Here is a 17,195-nt window from a genome sequence, read left to right as displayed (position 1 = left end):
ATATAAAAATAAAATGTGAATCTTGACCAATTCTCCATAGAAAAAATGCATGGTTAGTGAGATCAACTAGAGTGTGACTTCGGCTTTGTTGTCTTCTGTGCCTGACTACAATACTCTTGAGTGAATCTTGAGTTAATGTCAACGGTAGTGCAACACGTTTGCAGATCTAGTTTCCTACCAGTTAGAGTGTTCTTACCTGTGTGTCGCTATGCTGTGTGCTCTGCTATGCTTTGCTCTCGCCTGTCCGCTGTACTAACTCCCAAACTCCGTACTCAGTACCCCCTGTATTGCAGTATCGTCCGCAAGCCATCCCCCATTTCCAACCACCACAGCCGACCATCCAGAGCGCCATGGCGTACTTCCAGCCGGCGCCACAGGGCCCCGGGCCGGGCGGCACTCAGGCCACCTACAGGACAGGCGGGGAACAACTACAATGTAGGCACCAACATTTTGTAGATCTATTAGGACTTGATGTAATCTGTATCTCTGTTATATTCTATCTTACCCGTACCTTCCTCATATGACCTCAATGAAAAGCGGCTTCTCGGGAATAAATATAGGTTCAAACAAAAAAATACTTGTAGTCTACTTATCTGCATTATTACTTAATTTAGAAGGTTGTGTTTTTGTGTTTTCTCTAAGGACTGGGGAACAGCTACGATGTAGGCACCAACACTTAGTCTATTTATCTGCAGTGTTTTATCACCTCTAGTTTAGAAGGTTACGTTTTTATGTTTGTGTTTGTTCTAAGGATAAGTTTTTTAAAAATTTGATGTAGATATTGATAGATACGTACAGGCCAAATACAGGACCGGGAACAGCTACAATGTAGGCACCAATATTTTATAGTCAACTTATCTGCAGTGTGTTATCATCTGTAGTTTAGAAGGTTGTGTTTTGTGTTTGTTATAAGGACTGGGGAAAAGCTACGATGTAGGCACCAATACTTTTATAGTCTATTTGTCTGCAGTGTGTTATCACCTCTAGTTTAGAAGGTTATGTTCCATTCCCCAGATTTCCAGAGTTCCGGGTATGCCCAGAAGCAAAGAGAAACCTTAACCATTTTGTCCTGTTCCCCAGATTTCCAGAGCTACGGGTACAGACAACACAGCAGAAAAGAGAAACCTTAACTGTTCCATCCCGTTCCCCAGATTTCCAGAGTTATGGGTACAGACACCTTAACCGTTCCATCCCGTTCCCCAGATTTCCAGAGTTACGGGTACGCGCCCCAGGCCCAGCCCATGCAGACGACCCAGCAACAGAGGCCGCCGTCGATGCCCACAGGACAGATCACCATGATCCCTTCCCAACAGCAGAGGACAGGCAGGGAACAGCTACAATGTAGGCACCAACACTTAGTCTATTTATTTATCTGCAGTGTTTTATCACCTCTAGTTTAGATGGTTATGTTTTTATGTTTGTGTTTGTTCTAAGGATAACTTTTTACAAAATTTGATGTAGATATTGATAGATACGAGGGGTGATCAATAAGTTCTCGGTCTCACTCAGAAATAACAAGCACAACTTAGATTTTGAGGCACAACTTCATAGTATGAAGCCTTTTATCAATATCCTCCAAAATACAAATCATTGGAGTCATTACTTTCCCGGCATTCGTTTTTTTCTAAATTAGAAGTTAAGTGGCGAGAAAGGGTGACGTGTGATCAGACAATTTACCCGCACACCTCAGGCTGAAGATCAATTGTACACTTTTTTTTCGTTCTCCCTTACCTATCGTTACTGGGTGTCGCCTGCAACGTTAAGATCACAATAATTTGAATTTTGGTACACATTCATATAAGACTTTATACATGTACGTGGGGTTATCAATAAGTCCTCAGCTTTACCGAGAAATAATAAGCACAGCTCAGATTTCGAAGCATAGATGTTAAGTATAAAGTCTTATATAAATATGTACCAAAATTCAAATTATTGTGATCATTACTTTGCAGGCGACACCCAATAATGTTAAGTAAGGGAGAAGTAAAAAAAAAACGCGGACAATTGACCTGACCTCAGGTGTGTGGTCAACTTGCGCTGCTGGAAGTCAGACACCCAATTCTTTTTGCTTGAAATAGGAAGAGAATCGTTATCAAACATTTTGACAATGTCTTTTGTTAATTTGGGAACTCGGCCCACACATGTCTGATCACATTTTACACCACTTTTTTTTCTCGCCACTTACCTTCTGATTTGCAAAAAACGAATGCCTGTAAAACAATGACTGCAATGATTTGAAATTTGGCGGATATTGATAAAAGGCTTCATACTATGAAGTTGTGCCTCAAAATTTGAGTTGTGCTTATTATTTCTGGGTGAGGCCGAGAACTTATTGATCACCCCTCGTACGTACAGGCTACCTACAGGACAGGCGGGGAACAGATACAATGTAGGCACCAATAGGCTTTTTATCTACAATGTTTTATCTCCTCTAGTTCAGAAAGTTATGTTTTTGTGTTTGTTCTAAGGATAACTTACAAATAAGATGCAGGAAGACGGAAAACTCCAAACAACAAACCTGCATCTGCTGGGGCCGTCTTACACGTTGCATACAGTTTCCCCTGTAGGACTAGTGCGCCAGTGGACGAGAGGGTAGAGAAGGAAGTGCACACCCCTCCTTCACCTTAAAAACCCAAGTGCAGGCCAGGCAGCCGGGTCGCCTTAAACCCACCCTGTCTGCCTACCATTGTCTTCCGAGACAGACGGATGCCAACAACCAACAAGATGCAGGAAGATGTATTTCTTAGAGAAGCCTTTGTGGCAATGCCTCAGGAGCAGAGCCTTCTTGTAGTGTTGTTATGTTGCAATTGTGTGTTGACGCATTCATGTCAGAAACCCAGTGAAAGAATCTAGGTTCAACTTGTGTTCTAGGGATGAGTTTTAAGAATTTGATGCCGAATTGATAATCAGGTACATTATGGAGGCAAGAATATCTTGGTAGATGGTTTCATCAGTACTGGTTCGTAGCTGTTGTTAGTTTATTTTTGAGGGGCCTGTTTTGTATGTTATCTGTTTACTTTTTCTTCTCTGTTTTGTATTTGTTTGGTGCAGTTATAGGTACGTCCCTTAGGCCCAGCCCATGCAGACAACCCAGCAGTAGGGAGAAACTTAAACCGTTCTACCCCGTTCTCCAGATTTCCAGAACAGAGAAACCTTAATCGTTCTATCCCATTCCCCAGATTTCCAAAGTTACAGGACAGATGACACAGCAGCAGAGAGAAACCTTAACCGTCCTGTCCCGTTCCCCAGATTTCCAGAGTTACGGGTACGCGCCCCAGGCACAGCCCATGCAGACGACCCAGCAGCAGAGGCCGCCCTCGATGCCCACAGGACAGATCACCATGATCCCTTCCCAGCAGCCCCCACAGCCTCCCCAGCAGGTAACCCCGCCTCTCGTGAGTCCCAGTTTTCCTTGTTTTTACTGTATGTTCTTATGTTCTTATGTTGGACATTATTCATATCTTATGTAAGCCTTTCATTCTGGTTTTGGTAGGCACCGGCTGGTTTTTCAACTTTAAATGTAATAACTTAAGCAATAGGTGTTTCTGTGCTAACTTACCTTTGGAGGATCTTCCAAAATCATCTTGCCAGCTGCAGGTTTTCCATTTAACACTTTGTTTTGAAATTGACCTGTACCTGTCCCCATTTATACATGATAGTTTAAAAGCAAAGGGCTAGATTTGATATCCAATATTATATTGACGTGTATATTTGTCTTTCAAAATAGAAGCATACAACATTGAAGCATCTAATACGTGAACTGCAACTATTGGTTGACTGTAATACACAATGCATCCTTGTCAATGACAAGACATTTGTTGGTGTAGTTTTACCGAAAGTAGAAGCCTTTGAACACGGTAGATAAAGACAGGAAATGAGATAGCCTTTGACATTTTCCGGGACCTTTGACCTAAATTTCTCCGTCAGTACTGAGGCAAATTTAATAGAGGGCGTGAAATTTCTTTTCGAAAATAGGCGTACTGGTGCATCTAACCTAAAATTTAGGTGCAAAATGCACAACATAGTATGAGCATAAGATAGGTTAGCAAAACATAATCATCATTATTACAAACCCTACAGTAGTAGAGCCTCTTTCAGAACATGAATATCTAACTCTATAGTTGACATCAGAATTTCAAACAAGCAATACAGCAAAGTACAATAAAGGTTTATTATGTTTTCTTATGATCAACCGGTTTCACCCTACAGCCTACAAAAATATCCGGATGCACCCACAGTCAAAAATTAGGTGCACAGCGTCTATTTTAGGAGTAACTACACTCAGTGTTCAAAACCCTGGATAAGCTTAAGTGCGAGACGTTTTCCATTTTCCTGTCAGTAGTCTCCCACACCAGCTGATTTTAGTTAATGATAAGATATACCTGTCTTTCAGCAACAGCTTGACGATGGTAACATCCAGCTGGGCCCCGGCGGCCGGCCGTTGCTGAAGAAAGAAATGAGACAAGGAGGTAAGAATTTCAATTCTAAAGCAGGAGCAATTTTCAACATCTAGTCTAAGCAGCCAAGCATAGAAATACCCCTTTGCATTGGTTTTATGATTCCATGTTGAAAATGATGATAATACTGTCTGATTGACCCTGACAGTTATATTCGTAGGACACCTCTTGAGACAACTTTAATATCATATTTCTTCTCTTGTTTTTCATTCTTTGTTGACCGTATGTTCATTTCAACATATGTTGTTATATCAGGTTTAGGATTAACAGGTTTTCAAGGTTTTATTTTTCATAACGGTTGCTGCAGATGAACCAATTGCAAGTGGTCTTGTGTGCAACATGGTTTCAATCATTCTGTGGTTTACAAAACGTCAAACATCAAAAGATTGTCCCAGGATTTCGAGAGAAATTAAATCCCATGTATGTTTTACAGAGAAGTCTCGTCCGTTCCCCACCCCGTCCTCAGCCCTTCCCCCCGCCGCCACACCGAAGCTGGACATTGCTGTGATGGAGAAGAAGTCTCAGGCCATTCTGGTCGAGTACCTGCGCCGCGGTGATCTCAAGGTGTGTGATAAACTCTCTCCTGGTCTTCATAACTTGCCAATCTTTTCAACGCTGAATCGAAACAAAACAAAAACCGAAGCTAATAAACGCGATAGCTCTTTAAAACAGCTATGGTTCTTCTTAAAGCTATACATTGAAAACGTTACAACCAAGAACACATCACAATGTTAATTTGAGGAGCCCAGAATGACATCCGGGTACTTCCCATCCAGGTTTTGGGAACACATGAATGGTAGCACTCATCTTTAGGAACGTCAGCCGACTTTTTCCCTTCATCCTACAGGAGGCCATCCGATGTGTGAAGGAACTTAACCCAGTGTCCCTGCTGAACGTGTTGGTGGAACATTTCCTGAGCCAGACTCTGGAGAGAAATCCGCAGGCCAGGGTGGCGACCGGTCACCTGCTGCACGACCTGGTCAAACAGGAGGTCATACCTGTGGACCAGTATCTCAAGGGGTGGGTGATATAATCAAGTCAATTATTGTCTTCTTACACAAATCTGTATATTGTGGTTCTTTGTCTCCTGTGAAACAAGAACCTGGAGGGTTTACTGAACTTCTTTATCTAGCTTAAACTCTGATTAATGTTTACGGTTAAAGACATGTTTGATATCAAAAACTTGATGCGAAGATTTTCAATGTCTCCTAGTATGAAAATATGTTTCATATCTTCAAGAAACTGAAGACTACACAGTATCCTATTTGTCCTGGTCGTCTATTAGCCCTCCGTTATAAGTGATGCGGAAATCGTCGTCTGGAGCCCAAAGTCACCTATGCGCTGAGACGGCCGCCTACAAGCGGGCGTCTGGTTCCGCGCAAAGCAGAAAATTTTTCGCGGGATGGGAGGGTGGGTCGCTTCGGACTCCAGACGCGGCCGGAGGACCGTCGACCACGTGACAAAGGTATCGCTGTTCTGCATACTTATAGAAATGGGCAGATCACGTGACTAATATCCGGGCCAATAGGCGACCAGAATAAATAGTATCCTATTTGTCCTGGTCGTCTATCAGCCCTCCGTTATAAGTGATGCGGAAATCGTCGTCTTCCGCCTTCGCCCTCTCTAGCTATTGAGCCTTTCCTTTCCTTCCGTATTCCCAGTATCTCCTGTAGTATCTTCTCGCTCCTTCTCTCTTCGATCCTGTCCACTCCTTTATGTTACTCCCTCTTCCTCCCTCTTTTATCTTCCCTTCCTCATCTTGTCCTCTCAGCTCTATTTTCTTCCCCCCTTACTCATCTTACCCCGTTCTCATTTCTCCTCCTCAATCTCGACTTGCTCCTATTACTACGCCGCCCCAATCTTATCACAACAAACAAAACCTTCACCGAGAATCAAGTGACGGGTGTCTCGTGGACCACTGTCCTGTCGAAATGGTCGTAGACACCCATCCGCAAATATCTGAACAGTGCTTTGAAGACAATTGGTAAGTGAGCGGTGTACACAAAATATGACTTGTAGACGACCCAGAGTCAGCCTGCTCACTCTTCCTTTCTTCAGTGCCCGTCCCAAGCCTCAAATCGGCCCAGGTACATACACAATTCCGTAAATATGTATCATCCAGCCTTTCGCGGAATCCCATCGCGCTGGATAGACGTCACAACATGTCGGGAAAGAACGTACGCAACTCAAATGTTCGTCCAGCTTTCCGCGGAACCCCATCGCACTGGCCAATGTCACAAAATGCTAAAACAAAGTGCAACGTGCAAGACTTCTCTGATCATCCAGCTTCCTGCGGAACCCCTTCGCACTGGATATCGTCACAGCGTGTCATGAAAGAAATGTACTCAAAATCTCAGAGCGTCCAGCTCTCCGCGGAAACCCTTCGCGCTGGACAATGTCACACCAAGCTTAAACAGCTGCACGCTTTCCGAATCATTCAGCTTTCCGCGGCACCCCGTCGCACTGAATGATACTCTGCCGTACTAAGAGAGAAACACCGTCCTAAGTATTTTACCCCGCTCTAATCGACATCCCTGCACTGGGTAACGTTAGAACACGAACGTGTCGACGAGCTATTACAAAAATGTCAGGCTGAGACCGGTTTACTCAAATATTTCCGAATCATCCAGCATCCCGCGGGACCCCATCGCACTGGAAAACGACATTTCACCGTTCAAGAGGGGGAAGGGAAACCTTCCTAACAAAGAAAACCAAAAACGACTCACAGTCCGTTCCTTGAGCTGCTGGTTGAGGCTGAAAAACTGGCAGGGGCTGGGCGGTGTCGTGGAGCGGAGCGCCAGCCAGCCCTGATCCTCCTGCTGCTGTCCCTGATAGCGCCGCGCCCTGAAGCCACCTCCTCGGGTTCCCTGGTATCTAATTAAATCAGTGACAGTGACAAAAAAGACGTGGTGCAAAAAAATAAAAAACATCACAGCCTAACAGGTTCCTTGGCGCGTCTTGACCCCTCTCTGCTGCTGTAGCTTGTGCATGCCACCGACGGGTCCCATGGCCGCACGTCTGGCGAGGTTGATGGTGGCGTGTCCCGTAGCTAGCAGTGGTGTGTTCCGCGCATCCCTGTTGTCAGAGGGAGAAGCTTCAGACCTGTATGAACAACACGTAAACCATGAGACAGTGGGGAGGGGCGGGCGCCCGGCAACAGGTCCGGTCCCAGACAGACAAATCTAAAACAAACGCATCTTCCACACCGCCCAGCCTCCACATGCGAGCGAGCCGCGTTACGGGAGGTTATCTGGGTCACGCGCGTCCACAGTATCCACCCCGCGCCTTACAGGTACACACTCATACACATGCAACTCCAACCTAAAGCAAATATTAGCAGAAACCCCAAACACAGCCTCGACGTTCAATCTCGGTTGCGAAACAGAAAATCCACCTGCCCAAAACAGAAAAGACACTCACAATCGTGAAGAATGCAGCCTCCAGAACTCAGAGACGTTGACTGTTTAGCACGTCAAACTCTTCCAAGGAAGGTGGGAGTGAAATGTAAACCTGAAAAACAAACACGTCGTCATGTTGTTTCCGTGGACCATGTCATCGTCGTCCTGTTTCTGCCTGAAATATTCACGAAAATCAAAAAATGACAACAAAATCTAGAAAACTCTTGTTCTGTTCCACACCTCAGCAGAAAGAACCAGCATTCACAGCTGTCCTAGACGTGCGATTACAAAGGATAGAAGCCGAACCGCCATCTTGCCTCTCTATGTAAGCACACAACGAGTTGTCAAAACCTGCTAAAAGATTCACAAAATCGAAAAATCACACAAAAATCACTCAGCTCCAACATGGAACAAAACGTCAGTGTGAATGAAAAACGTCCTAAACTCGTCTTGGCCTAGGATTGGAACAGATAGAAACTGTAACGAAAATTGGGAAGAGCACACAGTTCAGAACTCATGCATAGAAGAACTTTATTGCGCAACGATCATACACGGTACAATGTATGGCAAAAAAAAAGAAAAGAAGAAACGAACTTATCATCCTTATTACTAAAACAAGTATCAAACTTAGTACATATGCAGATTATGAATATAGAATGAAATAATTGGCATCCTAATTTCTAGAACAATAAGAGCTAGCCTAAATCATTGATATTGTATTACAATCGAGTGGGGCTAATTATGAGTTTCGGCATTTTTTCTTATGACAAAGCAGTCTTTTATATATTTGCCTATTTTAGCATTGTGGGAGTTATTACATCTGAATATATAATCAAATCTGTCTGTATCATTGAGTCTCTTAAAATCTGTTGTATTTGATTCGAGGAATGTGAATAACTCATTACGTGAAACATTGTACCTACTGCACATCATGACAAAGTGAAATACACAAAGAAATGCAAAGAATAAACGATGCAGCGGGCTGTCAGAATTCCAGGCATGCTAGAAAAAATCACAAGCAGCGCAACACATTATCAGTATAGGTTGCTCCGGACCTCGTACGAAACACATACAAGTCTCACAAAATATGAAACATACGACAGAAACACAGACAAAGTGTCAACCGACCGTTGGAGCCATACATCAAACCTTTCGTGGAAAGAAAGTTGTCCAGACGGTAACCGCAACGTGAACGCCAGTGCCTCGTGTTGTAACGTGCTATCCTGCGGCGTTCTGAATCGGTCTCGCCGCCGGAAAATTTCTGCTTTGCGGTCCGGTAGGGTACGAGAGGAGGACTCCTGACCGGCCTGAGAAACGTCGACCACGTGACAAAGGTATCGCTGTTCTGCATACTTATAGAAATGGGCAGATCACGTGACTAACATCCGGGCCAATAGGCGACCAGAATAAATAGTTCTAACATAAATACTTGATGTATGTTTAAGGTAGGTTGCAACAAAGGATCACAACTGTTCCATCTCCAGGTTGGGATCCTAGAATTTGCAGATGACATGGCTAAAGACATCCCCCATACATGGTATTACAAAGATAACAACTTTTTGCCTGCATGTAATGCAGGTATGGTTTTTTAGGCCTCCTGGTGCTTGAACGTGACATTGCAGGTGGCATTTTTTGTGTTTTTTGGGCACTTTTGGCGCTGTATGTCCGGAACGATATGCGCGATTGCAACGATTTTTGGTGCATGGGTGGGGGGTTGTTGCCTGTTGCCTAGCATTGACTTTGGGCCTTGTCGTGCTTGAACTTGACACGGCAGGTCGAATTTTGCGTCCGGGAGGGTTTTTCCGGAGTTATATCTTCTGAACGGATGGTGCGGCGCGATGATATTTGGCACATGTGTTGGCGGTGGCTGAATAATTCTCAATTTTGATTTTGGCACTCTTGGTGCTTGATCTTGACATTCTAGGTTACCTTTTGTGCGGGCACGGCGCGTGCGCTGTATCTCCGGAACGCAAGGTGCCATTGTGTTGTTATTTGGTACATGGGTTGGTGCTGTTGTCCTGGTGGTAAGGTATGAATTTTTTACATGTGTTTCCAGGTTGGGAGGGATCCTAGAATTTGCAGATGACATAGCTATAGACATCCCCCATATATGGTCGTACCTGGGGGAGCTGATCGGCCCCATGGTCCAGGACGGAAGTGTTCCCCTCACATTCCTGAAGGAGGCGTGCACGCCGCTGGTCGCCTGCGACAAGGCAGACCTGCTCGTTTCCGAGATTCTGCACCAAGCTGCCAAGAACATAGTGAGTACACAGACCTGGTTCTCCATTTGTATCATTTGTTGTGGTGTCGTGGTGTTCCTGTAACTCCCTCAGGGTGTATAAAATGATCTCCTCTATGGAAAACGACGTCCTAGACGGCTTGAACGAAAAGGTATTTTAGGGTAGCGAGTGTAAGGAGCCACGGTAGAAATCGGGTGCTACCCAGGCTAGCCCTGGCCTGGTACGACGTATCCAGCCGTGTTATAGCTCCTGAGGCTCTTCTGTCCTCTCCACAACGGGCATGAATTTGCAATAAAATAATTTGGTATAACTTTTCAGGGCCCCAAGAGAGTTGGGGAACTCTGGAAGTCTTCCGGGCTGGACTGGAAGGACTTCCTGGCCAAAAACGAAGACGTCCAAGACTTTGTTCAGAAAAAGGTTGGTTTCAGAATACTTTGTGATTGTCATAGAGGGAGAGATGGTGTTTGAAATGTAATTTTCCTAGTTCTGCAAATTCAGTATTGTAGCTCTTACATTTTAGTTGCAATTATTTCCAGTCTTATTTTCTCAACTCCCTTTCTTGCGCCAACAGAATCTAGGCTATACATTGGACGAGAGCCGATCGTTACCTAGGAAACCCGAGCCTCTAACGATGGACAGGATACAGGACGAGCTGGAGAGATTACTCATGAATGACAGGGCCGACAACAAGAAGATTTTTGACTGGATCGAGGTAGCTTCTGCTGTCAAGTTGAACTTAGTAAAACGGACTCTTTCTACGAATACATGACGTAGAATAGACCAGTTTTCCAAACTCTCTCAGATTTGGCCATTGTTTGGAATATGAATATAATATAAATCCTGAAACTTTCGTGCTGGTTTTATTTTCGTGGGTTTGTAGTATTTTTCTCCCTTGTATGACTAGCTGTACTATGGACTTGTTTCAACTGCAAGTTTAGAAGTCCACAAAAGCAAAATAAAACCACTACTACTAAATTAATTAATTTACCGTACAGTACAGAGTTCGTGAGTAGCAAGGACTGCAGTGATGACACCACAGTTTCTGACACCTCTTTCTGATTGCTGTGTGTGCAGCATGAGATCAAATGTATTTCAAGATTATGGAGGATATCGGATAGAAAGTAGGGAGCCTTGAGTCTCCTAAACGACACTGAACATGTTCTACAGTAGGAAAGTGATTTTGTCTTGTATATTAAAGGTTCCAAGTTACACCGAGTCTCTTGCTCTCCTCCCACAGGCCAACCTAGATGAAGCCACGACAAAGGAACAAACATTTATCCGTGCCTTGATGACAGCCGTGTGTAGAAGTGCAATCACAGGTGAGCAATTCAAAACTTTTGTTGATAGTGGTCCAAATGCCAAGCACACTATATAGAAACCTTTTCATTCAACATGGTACTACATGTAATACCTTTTCTTCATGTATTTTGCAGGTGAAGGTTCCAGACTGAGGTACGACACCCAGGCTATCCAGAAGAGAGTGGTTCTGTTGCAGAAGTACCTGGACAACGAGAGCAGCAGAGAGCTGCAGGCGCTCTTCGCACTACAGGCACTCATGGTGCAACTGGACCAGCCGCCAAGTAAGCATCATAAATGCGGTACTGGGAGGTTGTAGTGAAGTATTCATGAAAAAAGGATTTATTTTGTGAGTTAACGAACTTTGCTTTTTCTCTCCTTAGATCTCCTAAGGATGTTCTTCGACACACTTTACGACGAGGATGTAATATCGGAGGACGCCTTCTATGCATGGGAGTCAAACACAGACCCATCAGAGCAGGAAGGGAAGTCTGTGGCACTAAAATCCATAACTGCCTTCATGAGTTGGTTAAGGGAAGCAGAGGAGGAAGAGATACATTGTAGCTGAACCTATTTTACCCCTGTTTACACTTTAGTCGTACTTGGAAAGTTGTTATCATCATGTAGTGATGTAACGTTAAGCATCCAAAGCACCCATGAAGTAAGATGTTCTCGAAAGAAGTCTTGCCAGCCAAACATAGCTTAACCAAGTAAGGTAATGATAATAACAACAGGTTATATAAATATATCCTTTCTTTCATCTGCATTTGTTTGTATGTGCGTTAGCTGCTTTGTGTACATGTGACTGTAATTGGTATGCTTTGCGATTTGTAAAGTGTTGATATTTGTCATTTGATTCCAGTGGCAGTTAGGTCTTACTCTATATTCAACAAATGGTTGATTTTCGTGACGGATCTGAATAGATAAGTAGATGTAGGAATATGCTAAGAATTCCCTAGTATTGCGAGACGTGATTCGGATTTTGCCTTGTGAAAATTGACACTTTAGAAATAAACTTCTCTAATTGGCTTACTATCAGAGTATCAGGTAGGCATCGCTAGTACAATGTAACTAGTTATCGTTGATTTTCTGACAATTTCCGATCTGGACGCAAACATGTCTTCAACAAATTTAACAATTTCTTTAACATTGCGAAATGGGAGGGGGGTCGTATAACGTTGAATGGTTTGCAGTGATTTTGTTTTGAAAGGTTTTCAAATAAAGGCTTTAACTTCTGACTGTTTCAGTAGCATATGTAATGTCACCAATGTCTGGGTGAAATGTTGATACATGTATCTACAGGAAAGTTGCGATGTACTCTTATTAGAAGGCTTTTTAACTCTCTTTTCTTATTTGTCATTCATGTGCATAATGATGAAGGCTACAAACTCACGGTTGCGCAAACTGATATCTACTAACGATCTGTAGTTATTAAGAATTAATTTTTTTTTAATTAGATGAAAACAGACATTTTTTAATTACTACAGATCATTAGTAGATATCAATTTGCGCAACCGTGCGTTTGTAGCTTTCATCATTATGCAACGAAAAACGAAGTTTCATTACAGTGGTATGTATCATAGTGCTGTATTTTGTCATAGAAAAATTTAATATTACGGGCAATAAAAATGATGACGTCAACAATTTAGCCCCCCAAAAATCAGATTTAGAATTCTTGTATGCCCATCTATCAACATTCGTTACGGCTCCATTCTTTCTTAATTCATTAATAGGAAAACAGTGGAAGGTTAAAATGCCAATTTAGCCAACCGAAAGACCTTAATTTCATTTAGTCAGGTATTGACACATTTTAGAATACAGTAGATGCCTGTTAACGTTAATAGATTTACAAGTCAATAGAAAGTTGATGCCTGGAGGCTAGTTAATGATAAACTATATAGAAAGCAATTTCTATTGAGCCATTTTATGAATACGAATAAATAAACGAATTAGGCACGATCTAGTTACGGTTTTTCCCGATATCGGCGAGCCAACAACCTCTCGCCGGCAGCTTTTTTTCAGCGTCCAGATGGAACTGCAATATTGCCATAAAGATATCGGGAAAATTTCTCCCGAAAGGTCCGGACCATTCGTACGATAGCTTAGCAGGGGTCCCCGACAGCTTCCGCGCGCGTGTAGATGTGTCCCGACTTCGGGAAGGCTCATTAGCATACAACGCAGGCTCATTAGGCTATATAGCTGTTTATGACTGCAAGCGCCACGGGTGTCCCGCGGCCAACGTTCCAGATTCCTCCCGACACATCCAACGATATCATCAATTTTATTCTCCCTGGAAACGGTAGTTTGGGAAAACACTTGCGGAAACGACAAGTAAAGGTTTAGCATTTACCAGCTGCAAAGTTTTTACTTTCTGGTTGGTACTTTTGCCATGTTTATAGAGTCAGTTTGATACTTGTTCAACATTTACATACAAAATCAGCGACAAATTGTTTCGTGAAAAAAAAACCTTTTTGGGCCACTGCTAATCAATTTGGCAACATGTTTACGTTTTCCCTTGTCCCTCGTCTGAATCTCTCAATATGTAACATGCACTGGCATAATACCGGTCATAAGCCTTATACCGGTCGATTAAAAATACTGGAACTTAAAGAGATCTACACATGCAACAATAGTTATTTCTGAGGTATGCACACTTCAGACATCTAGGTGTCCAATACATAATTTACAAAGCATCGATAACAATGCATTCGAAGACAACAAGGCCAAAAGTTTTCAGGTCATTTTCGGGGCAGGCGAGCTCGTCGTGGGACAAACACACTGTCACGTTCATCGCCAGATTTGTAGATAATAATCACATGTGCTCACGGCACAAGACGAGCATGATTCAACAGCAATCTTGAATTTCTTTTGGTGACCTACAACTCATGTAAAAGTGTGAGGAACCGTTGCATTATCGCCCGGATCTACGGCTGAATGGGTCAAATTGAACGTACGCCGCCATTTTCCCGCCATTTTTAATGCTACGGCCAGCAGTAAAGTTTTACGTCATAGCGGTTGTGACGGACCAAAATTAAATGAAAATTCTTGTCAGTATACGCCCATTTTCTCATGACTTTTTGTATGCTCATGCAGATTTTTGTTTTGTGCAACTACTAACAGGAAAGAAAAGAACAACAGAGGATGTATAAAGGTACATAGCGGCAGTTAATTGTGCCGTGTTTCGTTCGGCCGGTATAGTGCACCCCCTTCCAACCACGCGCCCGTTCTCCGTGCAATTCCGCGGTGTGTTCCAATTTGCCAAATTAGCATTGATTGAGAAATTGCAGTAAACCGACCGGTATTATGCCAATGGATGTTACCTTTCCGTCGCCCTGTGTTGGTTTCGCTACCCGTGAAGTCTCACGACTTCAAAAACTTAAAAATGATCTTTATTCTTCAACTGACGGTTCTAGAATGCTCTTTAGAACAGGTGTTCGTACCTGCCAGGTGGGAACATCTGCGGCGCAGGGCGTTGCGTCATCCTTACTCTAACGTTGCACCAACACCAAAGCACGCACAAAAAACAGGAAGTGACGTACAATGTAAACATCGCTTGACCACAAACTGTCCCGGCATTCCTTGCGGTACACAAACTGTGACGTAATAATGAAATAGGTCAATTGGAACAGTCTTTTGTTATGCAAATGTTTGTAATAATGTAATAGGTCGATTGGAACAGTCTTTTGTTATGCAAATTTTTGCCGGGTGCTCGTGACGCACCTGTAATACAATAGGTGAGTACAGGGCACCGTTACAACTTGGTTCCTTCTACTCCTGCCTTTGCCGTACGTTTACGCGTTTGAAGTTGGTCATCACTGTGCATGTGACTATCGCGTTTACCATCTTGGCTCATGAAACTAAAGATGTAGAGATCGTATAGGGCATATTTCTAGATTTGTATGCCAACTACTTCAACGGTTTAACACAGGTAACGTCAAATTCCAACAGGCTTCTATACCGACCGAAACCTTCAAAATGGCGACGGGAGGGGAATCCCCACAAGGTAGCCTGCAGATAGAGAACTTCGAATGCAGTATCTGTCTTCAGGTCTACATGCGACCCAAAGTACTGTCCTGTGGCCATACGTTTTGTAAAGAATGTTTGGTGCCTCTCGCGAAGGGATCCAAGTCCTTCAAGTGCCCGACTTGTCAGGCGACCATCAGACTTGAAAGAGCCGGAAGGGCAGGCATTGAGGGTTTGATCGACAACATTTCGTTGTCAAACCTTCGAGATTACGTTGAAACCTCCAACAGGCAGGGCCCACGAGGATCGGAGAACCCTACAGTGGTATCGGACGAATCCCAGTGCCCTAAGCACCATGGGGAGGAACTAAGGTACTACTGTCCTCCCTGTGATGCGGCCATCTGCGAAGAGTGTATGTTTGAGGACCACAACACTCATGGAGTAACTCGACTTAGAAGGACACTACAGGAGCAATCTATAAAGGCCAAGGAAGTGTGCGAAGAGGGGACTCGTCTGATTGAGACAATCAGACACAAAATCACCGAACTAGAACAATCGAGGAAACGCTTGGCCGTGGAGGAAGGTACCCTTGTCAAAGCAGTTGACCAGACCGCCCGAAAGCTAGCCGATGACTTTGCTACGGAAGTAACAAAACGCGCCAATTCTCTCAAGGACGAGCTGCACAACTTATTTGCACCCAGCAACAGCCTGGTTCTGGATTGCAAAGAAAGTTTGGAAATCCGTTTGGCACAACTGGTCAGTAGCGTTGAGTCACTGGAGAAGTCTATCAACCAAGGCGAGGCTATCGTTGTTTTCAGCGGCAGGAAGATGCTAAAAGATCTGATCGAACAGTCCTCCCAGCCAACCAAAGCAGAGCAAGACGTCGAAACTGGCAACATTGCAGTCTTCACCCCAACTCCGTACAGTTTTCCTGCAATTACTTTGGGTAAAGTTCAAGGTAAGTACATGCAACGTCTCTGGGTAGCTTTTAATATTTGAATAGTTTTGGGTAATCTGGTATGGAGTAGGATTGGGGGCTTTTCCATTGTCTGTAGCTTCTATACCACTTGCGTATGACCATCAAATTTGGTGTTGTTACGACGTCTGTGATGCCATTATAACGCCATCTGTTTGGGGGCTGGGTACCGGTACAGAACATTCAGGTCGAGGTCCGTAGTACATTACAATCGTACGTACATGATATCATTCCATCCCATTATCCGAACCTGTTATTATTGAAGCCATATACATGTAGTTATTTTCACGCACAGACGATTGGTATACAAAGTGCCTCTGATTCTATCGTGACAAGCAGGTCACAAGAATGACTTCTGCGCCATCTAGATCTATTCTAGCTACTTTATGCAGATTGTGTCTCTCGTCAGACTTCGCAAGATCCCTTGAAATGAAAAAAATAGCGTTTTTTAGGATTCCTTCAACATTACGACGGATTTATATATATAAATCCGTCGTCATGTAACATTAATAATAATATAATATTAATAACAATAATTCAACATTACGACGGATTTATATATATACATATATATATATATATATAGAGAGAGAGAGAGAGAGAGAGAGAAAGATGGATAGATAGATAGATAGATAGATAGATAGATAGATAGATAGATAGATAGATAGGTTACTAATATTGTATGTTGCTAATATTGTTATTAACAACATTAGCAACATATAGCATGGTTATATATTGCAGCAACATCAAAGATATGGGAGCGGAAAAAGGAGACTGACGAAGAGAAAGTAAGTGAGACAAGAGATTGGCTTATATCATTCGTATCAATAGAGTCAGACATTAGTACTTACTCGAAATGGGGGGA

At 43.3% G+C, this 17,195-nt stretch overlaps 2 protein-coding genes across 7 annotated transcripts in view; both read left to right on the top strand.

The window, feature by feature from the left end:
• LOC118430064 (eukaryotic translation initiation factor 4 gamma 3-like) overlaps positions 1-12,737 on the top strand; it is a 27,476-nt gene extending 14,739 nt beyond the window's left edge. The window contains exons 12-13 of the mRNA XM_035840772.1: positions 11,529-11,675; positions 11,775-12,737. Coding sequence (XP_035696665.1) covers positions 11,529-11,675; positions 11,775-11,959 — 332 coding nt within the window. The 3' untranslated portion in view covers positions 11,960-12,737. The remainder of the gene's footprint in view (positions 1-11,528; positions 11,676-11,774) is intronic.
• Positions 12,738-15,219: 2,482 nt separating this feature from the next.
• The window catches only part of LOC118430563 (eukaryotic translation initiation factor 4 gamma 3-like), an 11,073-nt gene continuing 9,097 nt past the window's right edge, over positions 15,220-17,195 (top strand). For 4 of the 6 annotated variants that reach the window (XM_035841509.1, XM_035841506.1, XM_035841508.1 and 1 more), the window contains exons 1-2: positions 15,220-16,312; positions 17,054-17,118. In XM_035841509.1, the coding sequence (XP_035697402.1) occupies positions 15,367-16,312; positions 17,054-17,118 (1,011 nt within the window). In that variant the 5' untranslated portion in view covers positions 15,220-15,366. The remainder of the gene's footprint in view (positions 16,313-17,053; positions 17,119-17,195) is intronic. The other 2 variants (XM_035841507.1, XM_035841511.1) reach the window with 2 other exon arrangements.

The sequence above is a fragment of the Branchiostoma floridae genome, chromosome 14 (genome assembly GCF_000003815.2).
Source record: "Branchiostoma floridae strain S238N-H82 chromosome 14, Bfl_VNyyK, whole genome shotgun sequence".
In the NCBI taxonomy this organism is placed as follows: Eukaryota; Metazoa; Chordata; class Leptocardii; order Amphioxiformes; family Branchiostomatidae; genus Branchiostoma; species Branchiostoma floridae.
The sequence above is the reverse complement of the archived record's forward strand: the minus strand, read 5'-3'. Positions and strand labels throughout refer to the sequence as shown.